At 40.9% G+C, this 18,399-nt stretch overlaps 3 protein-coding genes across 3 annotated transcripts; all 3 read left to right on the top strand.

Moving 5' to 3' along the window:
* Positions 1-3,921: 3,921 nt before the first annotated feature.
* LOC121611891 (signal-regulatory protein beta-2-like) lies at positions 3,922-6,063 on the top strand. Its single transcript, XM_041944617.1, has 6 exons — positions 3,922-3,975; positions 4,089-4,412; positions 4,639-4,998; positions 5,101-5,232; positions 5,406-5,464; positions 5,548-6,063. The coding sequence occupies exons 1-6, from the start codon at positions 3,933-3,935 to the stop codon at positions 5,677-5,679; spliced, it is 1,050 nt and encodes a 349-aa protein (XP_041800551.1). The 5' UTR covers positions 3,922-3,932; the 3' UTR covers positions 5,680-6,063.
* Positions 6,064-11,083: 5,020 nt separating this feature from the next.
* LOC121611253 lies at positions 11,084-12,736 on the top strand. The gene is made up of 5 exons (XM_041943694.1): positions 11,084-11,234; positions 11,371-11,727; positions 11,832-11,963; positions 12,125-12,183; positions 12,276-12,736. The coding sequence occupies exons 1-5, from the start codon at positions 11,084-11,086 to the stop codon at positions 12,360-12,362; spliced, it is 786 nt and encodes a 261-aa protein (XP_041799628.1). The 3' UTR covers positions 12,363-12,736.
* An 802-nt stretch (positions 12,737-13,538) lies between these two features.
* LOC121611846 lies at positions 13,539-15,579 on the top strand. Its single transcript, XM_041944555.1, has 5 exons — positions 13,539-13,982; positions 14,141-14,497; positions 14,600-14,731; positions 14,893-14,951; positions 15,044-15,579. Exons 1-5 carry the CDS (start codon positions 13,634-13,636, stop codon positions 15,173-15,175), a joined length of 1,029 nt encoding a protein of 342 aa, XP_041800489.1. The 5' UTR covers positions 13,539-13,633; the 3' UTR covers positions 15,176-15,579.
* The last annotated feature ends 2,820 nt before the right edge of the window (positions 15,580-18,399 follow it).

Here is an 18,399-nt window from a genome sequence, read left to right as displayed (position 1 = left end):
CAGGTGTCCTTTTGTAGTTGCTCAGACAGTTTTGTCACAGCAGGAGCCTCACTGTTACTGTACCGTTAACTTTTAATGTGCTGTGCAGGGACCATTATGAGGCTATTTCTGATAACGTCTTACACATGTCCTTCACAATAAGTCTTCTCACTTCTGATCTAAATTCCCTCACCTAACCAAAAATAGTCATTTTTCTACAACTAGATTTAAATATAGACTTTGAATCACTTTTTTCAGATTTAATTGAACATGTTTATCAAAGAGCAGCTCAGAAAAGACTTTTGTATCTCATGCATAAAAAGACTGTTAGTTCTTGACAGCTTTGTTTGTCATTCGGAGGTAATGTGTAGTTACAGCCTGACGTTCCAAACGCATACAGAAATGATCACAATCAGTCCACACAGACAGATTTTAAAAGCATGACTTTTGTTTGAGATGAGTCCATGTTGCAGTGGACCTTCATACTGTCTGTACTCGGTTGTAAATTAAAGAAGAACTTGTATCCCTTTTTCCTTCATGTTACTGCTGGAACGCTTCATATGGATTCAACAGGCCCACTGTGTGTAGATCTCTTATCCGTCAGTTGATTCCCCCTTCGATAGCCGTCCCACAGACTCATGAACAGATCATGACAAACTGTATCTTGTCACTATGTGGTGGCAGGTTAGTGGTAAGCTGATGCTCTCTATAGAGATGTGGGGAGCTGTGCACAGGCCCAGAGACCCGGGTGTTGCTGGTTGTGGTAATCTGCTCTAACAATAGAGTACACACATTCTGCACAGCGCAACTCTGTTCTTCTTTCGTCTATTCACTTCCCTTTTGGAGAGATCCAGTGCTGCACAGTTGTCTTCCTTTGCTTCACCATCCTGCAAAAAGTATGAACATTCATGTGTTAATGACAAATGCAGCATCCATTCTGACTGCTTTTCATGTTTTACAGCTTAAGTTCGCAGGCCATTCAGGTGCCTTTTGGCAGTACCCTTGTTACTTCAAAACGTTTGTCATCATTCATATTAAAGGTCATAGCAACCTGTATTTTTGCTTTAGATTACAGGACTGAATCTGCTCTCTCTCACACACTTTCTCTGTATGTCTCTCTCTCAGATGCTGCGTTCAGCAGAGAAGGCAGAATATGCTGTACATGATCAATTGAAACCACATTTGCAGTGGATTTTGTCATGTCTAAGATCATGGACGGCATTGTGCAGAACACTCAGACTCAGATTTTACTCAACCGCTTCAGTCTCACAGAACTCTGTAGAAGCTTAACCCTTTGCATGTCTGTATTGAGAACAAGCAAAGCCACATGCGACAGCTACGCTGACTGACAGAGGCTGCGGTGGGCCATCTCTCCACCCTTTCACCAACCATCAAAGATGTCTGCTCAGAACAGACCTGACTCTGGGCTTCAACAGGATGTGAAGTCAGAGTAAAGTTGCAAGGACAGAAGAGCTACAAGAGGCATCAGAAAGCCAGTTTTAGTTTAACCAGCTAACCTGATTGCTCGTGTATGTTTACTGATTGATTTGCGATTGGAAACCTTTTAAAATTACATAAACATTTTAAGAGGTTGCTTGAAAAGCAGGCAAGTTCAGATAGACAGTCACACTCTGACACCTCAATTCATTGATAGTTTACTATAGATTATAGAATTGACTGCTTTGGACTGTAGGAGGAAACCAGTGCAAGCACAAAGACAAAATGTTTTTCACACAAAAGGGTCTGGAGTCTCGATTCAAAGCAACAGCCGTGACTTTCTTGCCTTAATATTCAAGGCATAACATTTGGGTTTGAGTTTGGGGAATATTGTCCCCCAGCTGTTGTTGACATTGTTTCAGGGATTACATTTCAGATCAAAGCAAATTTCTACTCTTTCTCTGTAATATTGACCACATGGAAATGTTAAAGGACAAGCAGTCACATTTATATTTTCTCTATACTGTACAGGCTTTAAGGCAGGTTAGCTCAGGACATTAGGTTTGTGTTAAAGTTTAGCATTCTTAATTTCATATCTGAATGTAATAGTTCAACTCTTGCTCGTTTGTAATGTGGCTAACTTCAAGAGAAGAAGAGGGCCGGCTTGTGTGGAAGAAATGTGCATTGTTCTACATAGTTCAGTTACAATTAGCTGCAGGATATTTCTCATATCAAGATACAATTAATATGCTCACATGAGCCGATCTTAATGAGGCTACTGAAGCTTTCTTCTGACAGTTAAAACATCAGCTTCTACCACAGAGATGTGGGTGGGGCCAGTGAATGCACATCACTCCCTGCTCTTTCAGCAGCAGACAATGAAAAGCAACCGAAGTGCAATGAAAAGCTGTCCTGACATAGATGACTGAGCAGCTGCACGCTCAAACTACTCCTGTAAGGTGTTGTCGCCTTAAATCGAAACAATAATATAGTGTTACACCACTCGACTTGATGAGATGCTAAAACAGCAGCGATCAAGCCCACGTTCCTGAGACTGAAATAGAGGGCGAGAGAGGAAGAACCGACCCCACTGAGCTCACGCCTTTATTTTCAAAGCCCAACCACAACAATGTTTAACTTTCCGTGCATCATTTGTTTCTCAGCGAAGAGACTGTGTGCACAAGTAAAGAGTACTTAACACAGAGCTTTTATTTTGAATTAGATTTTACAGTTCTTACTTCCTCTGTGTCCATCCTTCCAGTTTTGTTGCCATAGTTTCTTGTGTTGTACTGTCTTGCATTAGATTGTCAGGTGTTTTGCCCGTTATTGTGAAAGGGATTCATCATATGGTGGCCCAGCATTTCTTTATGTTACCGTAAAAGCAAGTAAAAAGCTTCCATTAAGATAAATAAACTTCTACATTTTCTCTAAGTGAATGACTTTCTGTTATAGCCCTGCAGTACAGAGATGCTCTCCACCTAATGCATGTTATGTTGGGATGTGGCTCTGCCCAGATGAACAGCAATGAAACAGTGACTGTAAATATATGTGTCTGCTCATGTGTTTCACTACAGATGACTGACAGGCAGAGTGGGCAGCTCATCATTCCTTATGGAATGATTCTCTGGTTAATTCTGTGTTTTGCTTTGACAAATGGTCATGTAGGTTTTTAGCCATGCTAGCAGAATGTCTCTAGGGATGGCAGCGTCATACCACTTTGGTCCTAACTGCAATATCACAGCAACTATTAGATTGATTGCCATGACCACCAAATTCAGTTTCTCAGATACTTTGGTTTATGACATTTCCGTCAGCCTCAGATAAAATTTGTGTTTAATGCTTATTTGCAAATGTTCACATGCTAATATGCTAAACCACAACAAGATGGTGAACATGCCAACATTAGCATTAAGTCCAAATCAATATTGTGCCTAAATGCAACTCCACACAGTCACTAACATCTCTTAGACGTTTTTAAATGTGCACAAATCAAATTGAGCAAATTCAATGCTCAAAATCAAAGCAGCAGTACAATTACCACTAAAAGTATTAAACATCCGAATAGAGCGTTTTTAAAAACAAGCAGTGCCAGCATCCCAGACTAGAAGTAAGTTTTCCAAACCCTAGCCAAGAGTTGTGGTTGGTTACCATGCACAGATTGTAGTTTATTTCATAAAATCAGATCAAGGATAGGGTAAACAGATATTTTCTTCGTTAAATCTACATAACAGACCATCTGTATTTACTGCGTCGGTTGTAGGAACCCACCGTGAGAACCAAACACCAACATGAGATGACAAAAGCGAGCTGTTGATATTGTTTCACGTCTTACAGTTGGAAAGTTTTTGCTTGTGACAAATTTCCACTGTGGTAGTACAGTGAAACACCAACATAACCGGAGGCCAATCAGACTGCTCGAAAGTGATACCCTCCCATTTGATTTGCTTACATTAAGGCAAATCATCTTATGATGCGCTCTGAATTTACTGCAGTTTCTCATGTGGAACGAACAGAAAATGGCAATAATATTTTATTTACTGCTGATGCTCAGAGTGGGGCGTAAGTATATGTCGAGAGGTCAGATGTGCTCAGTCATCTTCTGACAGTTATATGGAGGTATTTAAATGTATCTCTGCTGTTAATCTGTCATCTGTGTTTCTTTTATTTTCCAGGATGCTCAGACGATCAGAACTTTGTGACAAAGACTATCGGACAAAGTGCGACTCTGACATGTACCCACCAGAGATCTCAAGACGTTGAAACCCTTTTCTGGATCAAGCTTGTAGCCGGAAACTTGCCTGACATTTTGGGGAAAGCATCGAGCTTTGATGAGAAGAATGTGAAAGAAATTTCTCACATGATTTTAAAACAAGAGCCTGGAAGATTTGTTCTCAATATAACAGAAACAAGGCTGACAGATACTGCATTTTACTACTGTTTAAAATCACGACGTTTCAGCATCACGTTTTTAAAAGGAGTGTTTCTTAGAGTTGAAGGTAAATATATCAAAAACAAAGGCTGTAAATTCATTAACACTATGATGATCATGTTAATATGCAACAGAGTTTAACCATTATACACACAGTATGTATGTGTGTCATGTGAACATATAACATATTTAACTTGTGCCATTTAATTTTGCATTCAACTTAAACATCTTGGTGATTATGTATTTATCACTGTCATGAAAGTGGGTAAATATTTGTGTTTTCAATTTCCCAGGACCAGAACCTGATATCACAGCCGTCGTTCAAGTCCCTCCATCTGATCCGGTCCATCCAGGAGACCCAGTGACTCTGCAGTGTTCAGTCCTCTCTGACTCTGAGAGGAAAACATGTCCAGGAGGACTCGGCGTGTACTGGTTCAGAGCTGGATCACATGAATCTCATCCCAGTGTCATTTACGCTCCTGGAAACAGTGGTGATGAATGTGAGAAGAGTCCTGAGGCTCGCTCTCCACACAAATGTGTCTACAACTTCTTCAAGGACGACATCAGCTCCTCTGATGCTGGGACTTATTACTGTGCTGTGGCCACATGTGGACAGATGTTATTTGGAAATGGAACAAAACTGGACGTTGAAGGTAACTGCTCAACTGTTCTAAATAATGGTTTAATTATCAGCGTCTTATCAAGTCAATTATCTATAATTATTTCTTAAATGATTTGTTTCTTTCATGTTTCAGTTGGCAGCACGTGTGATTCACAGAAAGCCGACACAGTTCTGTATCTGGTGTGTGCTGCTTTGGCTTTAAGTCTGGTTCTTGTAGCCTTCCTTCTTTATGCCATCAGGAAAAAATCCTGTGATTGTTGTGACGGTAAGAGACGTTTACTCATACAATCAGTTAAACTGTATTTCCCAACAGCCAACATCACTCCATTCAGGTTTGTGCAGTGTGTGATTAGAACCTGCAGAATCATTTCAACACAGTAAAATCCAGATTGTTTTACTATCTGTTGTTTTTTTTTTTTTTTTTTTGGAATAATACAGCTGTTGTCACTCTGCAAGCAAATGCTGCATCAGCCAGTGGAGATCAGCAAAGTCAGCAGGTGAAGAATTCAGAGATGTAGCTGGAAGAAGTTATCAGCTTGTGTTAAAATCTCATTTTGAATTTTGCACTTTATTTCCTCAGAGAAATGAGGATTCTTTGGTTTATTCTGCACCAGACTTTACCAGGAGGAAAGCCGTCAAATCAGGGAGAAGAAGTGCAAGAAAGGAGGAGACGATCTACGCTGAAGTCAGGGCTTTTGTGATGGATCCATAATCTAAACACTGGACATGCTAATTAATGCTAATAGACCTTTCTTGTGAAACACTGCTTTAGCAGCGCCGGTGCTTGCATCACACCGTTAAGATAATATGAAAAATTGGACAATCTCAAATGTTTTTTGTATAATATTTATATATTTTGTCCAAGTTGTGCAAACACATTAATTTTTGAGTCCTGTTACTTCAAAAAACTAAATTAATCATTATGTTGAAAATAAGCCTCTTGCTTTGTTTATCTTTCTCTTATTAAAGGTTTCCACTGTATCTGTTATGTAGTTACAAGCCCGTTAACATCCTCTCAAGAATCGAATCTATACATCAATATGATGCAAAGCAGCTGCACTCAGCAGAATTTATATCTGTGTATATGTGTTTTCTTTGATGATAAAAAAGCTTACCTACTTTAACAGTGAACTGCTGTGTCTCTGTCCAACACAACATCCCAACACTGTAGACAGAAGCCTGGCTAACAGAAACACATCGGGAGCATTTTATGGTGTAAAAACAATCTTTTCTTTGTTAAAAAGAAAGCTTAAAAATACAGAATAACAACGTTAGAGGACAAGTACTACAAATGAGTAAACTCATCCATCTTTCTCATGGCACAGCACTTTGTAAAGGCCTTCTGCATGTCTGCACTGAGAACAAGCAAAGCCACATGCAACAAGCTACACTGACAGATAGAGGCTGTGGGCCCACCACAGCCTCTATCTTTTCTGCCCTTTCACCAAACATCAAGGCTGTTAACTCAGAAAAGACGTGACTATGGGCTTCAACAGGATGTGTAGAGAGGGAAGAGCTACATGAGGTCTCAGCAGGCTAATTTTAGTTGAACAAATCAAATTATATAGTTTTACTTGCCTTTTAATGTGCTCACTCAAATGGTGCTTATGTTTTTAAAGATGCACCCAAAGGTATCTCCTACCATCTTAAAATATTACATTTTTATACTTGGTTTGAATTTTGATGTAAGTTTATTGATTGATTGAACAGGCTGACAGTCCATCACTGCGTGTTACTTCAACAAGGCTGAAAAAACTGAGGAAGGTAGAAAGCGCCTTTGTGTATTCACACCTTACACTGAAGCCCAACCACAGCAATGCTTAAGTTTCCATACATCACTTGTTTGTAGGTGGTGACTGCAAATGTCTCTTTGAGTCTGCGTGTGAAAGAACAGCAGGACACAAAGTATATTACAGGCATTCTGTTTGTTACATCTCCTGTGTTTTCTCTTGTCAAACCAGCATCAATTGGCTTGTGGTCAACAATATGTTGACCCTGCTGAAGGCTGCAAACCACAACGCACTGGTGATGAACAACAAGACTAGCTTGTTATCCAACCTTGTCACTATCAGCTGCAGCCTGAAGTAGCGAGTTAAAAAGCTGATGATCACCTGTGTGGTTCAGAGGGGCTGTGTGCTTCCTGCAGCTTGTGTGTTACAGCCACCATCCTGTGGTGTTCAGGGGAGTCAGTGAAGGACGACACCAATAATACACAGATAATGTTTTGATCAAATCTAATCCAATGCTCAACCCTAAAAAAAAAGGAATTACGTGGATTTTTCTGCAGTGTGGCATTTGAATGAAATGCTAATGGTTTTGCCATTGTTGTTGATGTCTGCTTTGTTGGCTGCAGTGGTCTGTGTGACTGTCGGGTTACTGGGGTCTGTGAGTGTGACTGGCTGCCAAGCTAGACACCACCACACGCGCTAATGGAGCTTCTCAACTCCGAAATGTTGCTGCACTTTCTAGACTTGTCATCAATTTTCATAAAACTGCTAATTTTCTAAACTCAGTTGATTTCTTGCCTCAGAAAGTTTCATAAGTTGATTTAATGATGAAATAGCATATAAGAATTTGAAAAAAAAAAAAAAAATCCTGTTGTTGGCCCAGCTGGTTGTTGTGACTGCTCCAGCGCTTGCTTTGCACTGTGGGACGCAGTGAGCGAAGTCGATTGATACGATGCAAACTGGCGATTTTTGCCAAATCAGTACGCCATTCAGATATTTTTCATCAGTACATCAGAATCAGTACGTCCTGCTTGTATAGTAGGTCGTCTCAAATACAGACTTGACTTCAAAGGCCCTGCACTCCCACACAGGTGTTTTCAATTACCCTGTCTGATTAGGCCTTTAGTGAGGTGGAAGTTGGGTGTACACTGGGAATTACATGACATCATCAAACACAACATCCTATTAAGCATGATAAAGGTGTACATTGTATTGTGCTAACAGGTGCAACAAAAGTGACATAAGAGTGAGGACATGTCAATCAAGTGCAGTTTGTAAGCTGCCACAGAGTTCAGAAAAAAGGTCAAGTTAAACAACAGACGGTGAAAACCTGTGTGGGTGGACTTTGGGTGGAGAAGGGGCTGAACCACAGTTAATTTGCCGTCAGTGCTGAGTTCTTTTAGATAGAGATAGATAGATAGATACTTTATTAATCTCCAAAGAGAAATTTACATTTCCAGCAGCTCAAAGTGTGGAAAACACAAGGGCATGCAAAAAAGAACAACTTTCAAGTAAGGAGGCAAAAATACAATACAGAATGTACACTAACAATATAAGAAATAATAGTGAGATAAAAATACAGAACTAAGCTATACAAGATAGACATCTGGCAGTTAAATGTGAGCACAGTAGTGCAGTTGTGCAAAATGACATTGTGCAACAGTCAGTTTGTCCACACTTAAGTCCAGCATAGGGTGGAAACACAAGGGCATGCAGATTAGAACAACTTTCAAGTAATGAGGCAAAAAAACAATACAAAATACAAACTAACACACTTAAGTCCACAATATATATATGTGTGTGTGTTAAAGTGTGTGTGTCCATGGTGTGTGGTGTGAGTGTGTAGTGAGTCCGGGGTTGTTGTGTTGATCGTTGCTTTTATTGTCCTGGTGTTGAAGAGCTGTCCGGCATGGGGGAGGAATGATCTTTTCAGTCTGTCCATAGAGCAGGACAATGACAGCAGTCTGTCACTGAAGCTGCTCCTCTGCCTGGAGATGGCGCTGTGCAGTGGATGATCAGGATTGTCTATTATGGACAGGAGCTTGTTCAGTGTTTGGCGCTCTGCCACAGATGTCAGACTGTCCAGCTCTGTGCCAACGACGGAGCCTGCCTTCCTCACCAGTTTGTCTGGGCGTGCTGCGTCCTTCTTCTTCAAGCTGCTCCCCCAGCACACTTCTGCGTACAGGAGGGCACTCGCTACCACAGACTGGTAGAAGATCTGCAGCAGATTTTTGCAGATGTTGAAGGACGCCAGCCTTCTGAAGAAGTACAGTTCTCTGTCCTTCCTGCACAGAGCGTCAGTGTTGGCAGTCCTATCCAGTTTCTCATCCAGCTGCACTCCCAGGCACGGCCTGGGTCTCCTAAAGTCCACCACCATCTCCCTGGTCTTGGTGGTGTTGAGGACCAGGTAGTTGGAGTCACACCATGTGATGAAGTCCTGAATCAGTTTCCTGTACTCATCCTCTTGTCCACTCCTGATACAGCCCACTGTGGCTGTGTCGTCCGCGAACTTCTGTACCTGACAGAGCTCAGAGTTGTACTGAAAGTCGGACGTGTACAGGGTGAACAGGACCGGAGAGAGCACAGTTCCCTGCGCCCTTCTGTGCTGCTGGCCACAGTCTTGGACCTGCAGTCCCCCAGCTTCACATACTGAGGTCTGCAAGTCAGGTAGTTGGTAATCCATGCCACCAGGTGTGTTTCAGCTCCCATCTCTGTCAGTTTGTCCCTGAGGAGCAGTGGCTGGATGGTGTTAAAGGCACTGTAGAAGTCCAAGAATGTAATCCTCACAGCACCACTGCCTCTGTCCAGGTGAGAGAGAGCGGTGGAGCAGGAAGATGATGGCAAGTAAGCAAACTGCAGAGGGTCAAGAGCGTGGTGGATCTGTGGCCTTCAGTGATGGAGCAGCAGACGTTCCATGGTCTGCTCTGTTCAGGCTCTGTTCACACCTGGTCACCCAAGTTGGTCACCAATCATCCAAAATACGTATTAATGCCAGGTGTCACACCTTAACGGGCTGCTCAAATGGCATTGAACGTTTGAAATGATCACCACTGATTTTGTTTGACAAGTTCCCCAAAGTAAGAACAAACCAGATAATAACCTGTCCAACAGAAATACAGCAACATGGCGTCACTTTTCAGGCCCTTCAACTCCCTCAGTTCTCGCCATCGTTGTGTATCCGACCCCTCTCTAGCGTTTAGCAGTGCAAGCAGTTGTAGGTAGAGCTGGAACTGGAAAGTCTGGCTGCACTTTCTCTATCAGTCTTGTGCAACTGACCCGCTGTGGCTTTAGCAAACTAGCCTCACCTTGTGGAAGACGTCGGTCCTATCAAATGAGTGCACGGACAGAGTGCGCTGGTAGGTCGAATGAAAAGATTGGACGGGCTTATTACAAGCCTGCGACACCAGATTTTTTTCTTTTTAATGGTCGCCCTGCCTTTAATTGGTTTTATAGAGCAAACAATGATATTAGTGGATCACATTAGACAGAGACAATTCCCACAAATTATTGCTGTCTATTTTAGATTTCTGGACATCAGGCTGCAGCCCCAATAAATATGGTAAAACAACAGTGAATGACAACAAACTACTGAAGATACAAAACACAGAAATATACTGTATTGAGTCATGTTGTCTGGTCTTCCTCCCCCTTGTGTTAACATTCTCCTCATGACCCCCACAAAGGTAAAATGACATGTCATGTAGAATAATGTACGTGTTTCCTGAGCTTCAGCTTCAGCTTCATCATATGAGTATCAGCTGAGAAGCTACATTAAGATCAAATGTTCTCTTTGGTGTTTACCCTCAGTGTCAGTTATAGAAACGCACCATGAAACATGAAACAAAAGCCTGCTGTTGGTGTGTTTCATGTGTTCACGTTGGAGAGATGGTTGAGATGATTTCCGCTGTGGTAGTCTCGCAAAACGCCAGCGTAACGAGAGGCCAATCAGATTGCTGTGAAATAGTTCCCTCCCACTTGATATTGGTTACATTAAGATGAATCTTCTTCTAATACCATCTGATTTAACTGTAGACTCGAGTGGATCACCCAGAAAATGTTGATGGTATTTTATTCAGTGCTGATGCTCGGAGTGGGGCGTAAGTAAATGTAAAAGATACTCCAGATTCATATTTAACGTATGTTCATGATGTTACAGTTTGATTATCTTTCTATTGTTCATCACTGATGTGTGTGAATTCTTTTCCAGGATGCACAGATGACCAATGCTTTGTAGAAAAGACTGTTTCTCTTGGACAAGATGTGACTCTAACATGTAGCCGTCACTCTGGATTGACAGGGTCGTTATTTTGGATCAAACTTGTTGTTGGAAACTTTCCTGAAGTCTTAGCAGCCACATATACTTTTGATAGTGGCAGAACTACCGGTAATATGACTCCTCGCGTTACAGCAAAAAAAGAGCCTGGAACATTTCTTCTTCATATCACCAAAACAGAGCTGAGTGACACTGCATTTTACTATTGTGAACAACTGGTTGAACTACAAACAACATTTCTGAATAAAACATTTCTGCAAGTCAAAGGTAAATTTTCAACTTCAGTTTTGAGCAATGTATTTCTGCATTTAGTACGATAACATATAAATGTAAATAATAAAAAAAATTGTTATTTCAAATTCTACATCAATAATGCTGACATACGGTTGTCCTCATTTCCCAGCACCAGAACCTGATATCACTGTCATTCAAGTCCCTCCATCTGATCGGGTCCGTCCAGGAGACCCAGTGACTCTGCAGTGCTCAGTCCTCTCTGACTCTGAGAGGAAAACATGTCCAGGAGGACTCGGCGTGTACTGGTTCAGAGCTGGATCACATGAATCTCATCCCAGTGTCATTTACGCTCATGGAAACAGTGGTGATGAGTGTGAGGAGAGTCCTGAGGCTCGCTCTCCACACAAATGTGTCTACAACTTCTTCAAGGACGACATCAGCTCCTCTGATGCTGGGACTTATTACTGTGCTGTGGCCACATGTGGACAGATGTTATTTGGAAATGGAACAAAACTGGACGTTGAAGGTAACTGCTTAACTGTTCTATATAATGGTTTAATTATCAGCATCTTATTAATTCATATATGTCTATAATTATTTCTTAAATGATTAGTTTCTTTCATGTTTTAGTTGGCAGCACGTGTGATTCACAGAAAGGCGACACAGTTCTGTATCTGGTGTGTGCTGCTTTGGCTTTAAGTCTGGTTCTTGTAGCCTTCCTTCTTTATGCCATCAGGAAAAAATCCTGTGATTGTTGTGACGGTAAGAGACGTTTACTCATACAATCAGTTAAACTGTATTTCCCAACAGCCAACATCACTTGATTCAGGTTTGTGCTGTGTGTGATTAGAACCTGCAGAATCATTTCAACACAGTAAAATCCAGACTGTTTTACTATCTGTTGTCTTTTTTTAATAATACAGCTGCTGTGACTCTGCAAACAAATGCTGCAGCAGCCAGTGGTGATCAGCAAAGTCAGCAGGTGAAGAATTCAGAGATGTAGCTGGAAGAAGTTATCAGCTTGTGTTAAAATCATCTCTGTCTTATTTTGAATTTTGCACTTTATTTCCTCAGAGAAATGAGTTTTCTTTGGTTTATTATGCATCGGACTTCACCAGGAGGAAAGCCGGCAAATCAGGGAGAAGAAGTGCAAGAAAGTAGGAGACAATCTACGCTTTTGTGATGGATCCATAATCTAAACATGGAATAGGCTAATTAATGCTAATAGACCTTTTTTGCTTGCATCACACCCTTAAGATAATAAAAAAAATTGGACAAACTCAAATGTTTTTTGGATAATATTTCTATATTTTGTCCAAACTGTGCAAAACACATTAATTTTTGAGTCCTGTTACTTCAAAAAACTAAATTAATCATTATGTTGAAAATAAGCCTCTTGCATTGTTCATCCCATAACTATTATATTGTTAATTTTTTTCTTTCTATCATTAAAGGTTTCCACTCTATCTGTTATGTAGTTACAAGCCTGTTAACATCCTCCCAAGCCTCTAATCTATACATCAATGTGATGCAAAGCAGCTGTACTCAGCAGAATTTATATCTGTGTATATGTGTTTTCTTTGATGATAAAAAACTTACCTACCTAAACAGTGAACTGTTGGGTCTCTGTCCAACACAACATCCCACAACTGTAGACAGAAGCACAGCTAACAGAAACACATCGGAAGCATTTTATGGTGTAAAAACAATCTTTTCTTTGTTAAAAATACAGAATAACAACATGATAGGGGACAACAACTACAAATAAATGAAGTCCTCCATCTCAACTTCTGAAAGGCCTTCTGCATGTCTGCACTAAAAATAAATATGGTAAAACAACAGTGAATGAGAACAAAATACCGAAGATATTAAACACAAAAATATACTGTATTGAGTCATGTTGTCTGGTCTTCCTCCCCTTTGTGTTAACATTCTCCTCATCATGTAGAATAATGTATGTGTTTCCTGAACAGCTTCATCACATTAGAGAGTATCAGCTGAGAAGCTACATTAAGATCAAATGTTCTCTTTGGTGTTTACGCTCAGTGTCAGTTATAGAAACGCACCATGAAACATGAAACAAAAGCCTGCTGTTGCTGTTGGTTTCATGTGTTCACGTTGGAGAGATGGTTGAGATGATTTCCGCTGTGGTAGTCTCACAAAACGCCAACGTAACGAGAGGCCAATCAGATTGCTGTGAAATAGTTCCCTCCCACTTGATATTGGTTACATTAAGATGAATCTTCTTCTAATACCATCTGATTTAATTTTATTTGTAGACTCCAGTGGATCACCCAGAAAATGTTGATGGTATTTTATTTAGTGCTGATGCTCGGAGTGGGGCGTAAGTAAATGTAAAAGATACTCCAGATTCATATTTAACGTATGTTCATGATGTTACAGTTTGATTATCTCTCTGTTGTTCGTCACTGATGTGTGTGAATTCTTTTCCAGGATGCACAGATGACCAATGCTTTGTAGAAAAGACTGTTTCTCTTGGACAAGAAGTGACTCTAACATGTAGCCGTCACTCTGGATTGACAGGGTCGTTATTTTGGATCAAACTTGTTGTTGGAAACTTTCCTGAAGTCTTAGCAGCCACGTATATTTTTGATAAGGCCAGAATTAATGCAACTCCTCGGGTTACAGCAAAAAAAGAGCCTGGAACATTTGTTCTTCGTATCACCAAAACAGAGCTGAGTGACACTGCATTTTACTATTGTGAACATGTGGTTGAACTACAAACAACATTTCTGAATAAAACATTTCTGCAAGTCAAAGGTAAATTTTCAACTTCAGTTTTGAACAATGTATTTCTGCATTTAGTACTATAACATATAAATGTAAATAATAAAAAAAATTGTTATTTCAAATCGCACAGTAATTTGTAATGCATTTTATATCAATAATGCTGACATACGGATGTCCTCATTTCCCAGCACCAGAACCTGATATCACTGTCATTCAAGTCCCTCCATCTGATCGGGTCCGTCCAGGAGATCCAGTGACTCTGCAGTGTTCAGTCCTCTCTGACTCTGAGAGGAAAACATGTCCAGGAGGACTCGGCGTGTACTGGTTCAGAGCCGGATCACATGAACCTCATCCCAGTGTCATTTACGCTCATGGAAACAGTGGTGATGAGTGTGAGGAGAGTCCTGAGGCTCGCTCTCCACACAAATGTGTCTACAACTTCTTCAAGGACGACATCAGCTCCTCTGATGCTGAGACTTATTACTGTGCTGTGGCCACATGTGGACAGATGTTATTTGGAAATGGAACAAAACTGGACGTTGGAGGTAACTGCTTAACTGTTCTATATATTGGTTTAATTATCAGCGTCTTATCAAGTCAATTATCTATAATTATTTTTTAAATGATTTGTTTCTTTCATGTTTCAGTTGGCAGCACGTGTGATTCACAGAAAGGCGACACAGTTCTGTATCTGGTGTGTGCTGCTTTGGCTTTAAGTCTGGTTCTTGTAGCCTTCCTTCTTTATGCCATCAGGAAAAAATCCTGTGATTGTTGTAACGGTAAGAGACGTTTACTCATACAATCAATTAAACTGTATTTCCCAACAGCCAACATCACTCCATTCAGGTTTGTGCAGTGTGTGATTAGAACCTGCAGAATCATTTCAACACAGTAAAATCCAGAATATTTTACTTTCTTCTGTCTTTTTGTAATAATACAGCTGCTGTGACTCTGCAAACAAATGCTGCAGCAGCCAGTGGTGATCAGCAAAGTCAGCAGGTGAAGAATTCAGAGATGCAGCTGGAAGAAGTTATCAGCTTGTGTTAAAATCAGCTCTGCCTCATTTTGAATTTTGCACTTTATTTCCTCAGAGAAATGAGGATTCTTTGGTTTATTCTGCACCAGACTTTACCAGGAGGAAAGCCGGCAAATCAGGGAGAAGAAGTGCAAGAAAGGAGGAGACGATCTACGCTGAAGTCAGGGCTTTTGTGATGGATCCATAATCTAAACACAGAATAGGCTAATTAATGCTTATAGACCTTCCTTGCTTGCATCGCACCGTTAAGATAATAAAAAAAGACTGGACAAACTCAAATGTTTTTTGGATAATATTTCTATATTTTGTCCAAACTGTGCAAACACATTAAGTTTTGAGTCCTGTTACTTCAAAAAACTAAATTAATCATTATGATGAAAATAAGCCTATTGCATTGTTTATCCCATAACTATTATATTTTGTTTAATTTTTTGTAATTTCTCTAATTAAATGTTTCCACTCTATCTGTTATGTAGTTACAAGCCCATTAACATCCTCCCAAGCCTCTAATCTATACATCAATGTGATGCAAAGCAGCTGTACTCAGCAGAATTTATATCTGTGTATATGTGTTTTCTTTGATGATAAAAAACCTACCTACCTAAACAGTGAACTGCTGGGTCTCTGTCCAACACAACATCCCACAACTGTAGACAGAAGCACAGCTAACAGAAACAGATCAGGAAATGCATTTTATTCTGTACAAGCAATCTTTTGTTTGTTAAAAAAAAAGGCTTAAAAATACAGAATAACAACATGTTAGAGGACAAATACTACTAATGAGTAAACTCCATCTTTCTCATGGCACAGCACTTTGTAAAGGCCTTCTGCATGTCTGCACTGAGAACAAGCAAAGCCACATGCAACAAGCTACACTGACAGATAGAGGCTGTGGGCCCACCACAGCCTCTATCTTTTCTGCCCTTTCACCAAACATCAAGGCTGTTAACTCAGAAAAGACGTGTTGTGAGGGAAGAGCTACATGAGGTCTCAGCAGGCTAATTTTAGTTGAACAAATTTAAATTATGTAGTTTTACTTGCTTTTTAATGTGCTCACTCAAATGGTTCTTATGTTTTTAAAGATGCACCCAAAGGTATCTCCTACCATCTTAAAATATGAAATTTTTATAGTTGGTTTGAATTTTGATGTAAGTTTATTGATTGATTGAACAGGCTGACAGTCCATCACTGCGTGTTACTTCAACAAGGCTGAAAAAACTGAGGAAGGTAGAAAGCGCCTTTGTGTATTCACACCTTACACTGAAGCCCAACCACAGCAATGCTTAAGTTTCCATACATCACTTGTTTGTAGGTGGTGACTTCGAATGTCTGAGTCTGTGTGTGAATGAACAGAGCAGGACACAAAGTACATTACAGGCTTCTGTTTGTTGTATCTCCTGTGTTTTCTCTTGTCAAACCAGCATCAATTGGCTTGTGGTCAACAATATGTTGACCCTGCTGAAGGCTGCAAACCACAACGCACTGGTGATGAACAACAAGACTAGCTTGTTATCCAACCTTGTCACTATCAGCTGCAGCCTGAGGCAGCGAGTTAAAAAGCGAGTGGGACATGAGATGATCACCTATGTGGTTCAGAGGGGCACTGTGCTTCCAGCTTGTGCGTTACAGCCACCATCCTGTGGTGTTCAGGGGAGTCAGTGAAGGACAACACCAATAATACACAGATAATAATGTTTTGATCAAATCTAATCCAATGCTCAACCCTAAAAAAAAGGAATTGCGTGGATTTTTCTGCAGTGTGGCATTTGAATGAAATGCTAATGGTTTTGCCATTGTTGTTGATGTCTGCTTTGTTGGCTGCAGTGGTCTGTGTGACTGTCGGGTTACTGGGGTCTGTGAGTGTGACTGGCTGCCAAGCTAGACACCACCACACGCGCTAATGGAGCTTCTCAACTCCGAAATGTTGCTGCACTTTCTAGACTTGTCATCAATTTTCATAAAACTGCTAATTTTCTAAACTCAGTTGATTTCTTGCCTCAGAAAGTTTCATAAGTTGATTTAATGATGAAATAGCATATATGAATTTGAAAAAAAAAAAAAAAAAAATTCCTGTTGTTGGCCCAGCTGGTTGTTGTGACTGCTCCAGCGCTTGCTTTGCACTGTGGGACGCTGTGAGCGAGGTCGATTGATACGATGCAAACTGGCGATTTTTGCCAAATCAGTACATCAGAACCAGTACGTCCTGCTTGTATAGTATCCATCCATCCATCCATCCATTATCCATTAGTATCCATCCATCCATTATCCATTATCTATACACCGCTGAATCCTTTGCAGGGTCGCGGGGGAGCTGGAGCCTATCCCAGCCGTCTCTCGGACGAAGGCAGGGGACACCCTGGGCAGGTCGCCAGCCTACCATAGAGACAGACAACCATGCACACCACTCATTCATCAGTGAACCTCAGCATGTTTTTTGGACTGTGGGAGAACATGCAAACTCCACACAGAAAGATCCCAGGTGGGATCGAACCAGGTCGTCTCAAATACAGACTTGACTTCAAAGGTCCTGCACTCCCACCCTGTCTGATTAGGCCTTTAGTGAGATGGAAGTTGGGTGTACACTGGGAATTACATGACATCATCAAACACAACATTCTATTAAGCAAGATAAAGGCCTATGTTGTATTGTGCTAACAGGTGCAACAAAAGCCACATAAGAGTGAGGACATGTCAATCAAGTGCAGTTTGTAAACTGCCACAGAGTTCAGAAAAAAGGTCAAGTTAAACAACAGACGGTGAACACCTGTGTGGGTGGACTTTGGGTGGAGAAGGGGCTGAACCACAGTTAATTTGCCGTCAGTGCTGAGTTCTTTTCAGCTATGTTCACACCTGGTCACCCAAGTTGGTCACCAATCATCCAAAATACGTATTAATGCCAGGTGACACACCTTAACAGGCTGCTCAAATGGCATTGAACGTTTGAAATGATCACCACTGATTTTGCTTGACAAGTTCCCCAAAGTAAGAACAAACCAGATAATAACCTGTCCAACAGAAATACAGCAACATGCGTCACTTTTCAGGCTCTTCAACTCCCTCAGTTCTCGCCATCGTTGTGTATCCGACCCCTCTCTAGCATTTAGCAGCACAAGTGGTTGTAGGTAGAGCTGGAACTGGAAAGTTTGGCTGCACTTTCTCTACCAGTCTTGTGCAACTGACCCGCTGTGGCTTTAGCAACTAGCCTCACCTTGTGGAAGACGTTGGTCCTGTCAAATGAGTGCACGGACAGAGTGCGCTGGTAGGTCGAATGAAAAGATTGGACGGGCTTATTACAAGCCTGTGACAGCCAGAGACACCAGATTTTTTTCCTTTTTAATGGTTGCCCTCCCTTTAATTGGTTTTATAGAGCAAACAATGATATTAGTGGATCACGTTGGACAGAGACAATTC

Source organism: Chelmon rostratus, chromosome 9, assembly GCF_017976325.1.
Source record: "Chelmon rostratus isolate fCheRos1 chromosome 9, fCheRos1.pri, whole genome shotgun sequence".
Classification (NCBI taxonomy): domain Eukaryota; kingdom Metazoa; phylum Chordata; class Actinopteri; order Chaetodontiformes; family Chaetodontidae; genus Chelmon; species Chelmon rostratus.
This window is presented reverse-complemented; position numbering and strand designations above follow the sequence as displayed.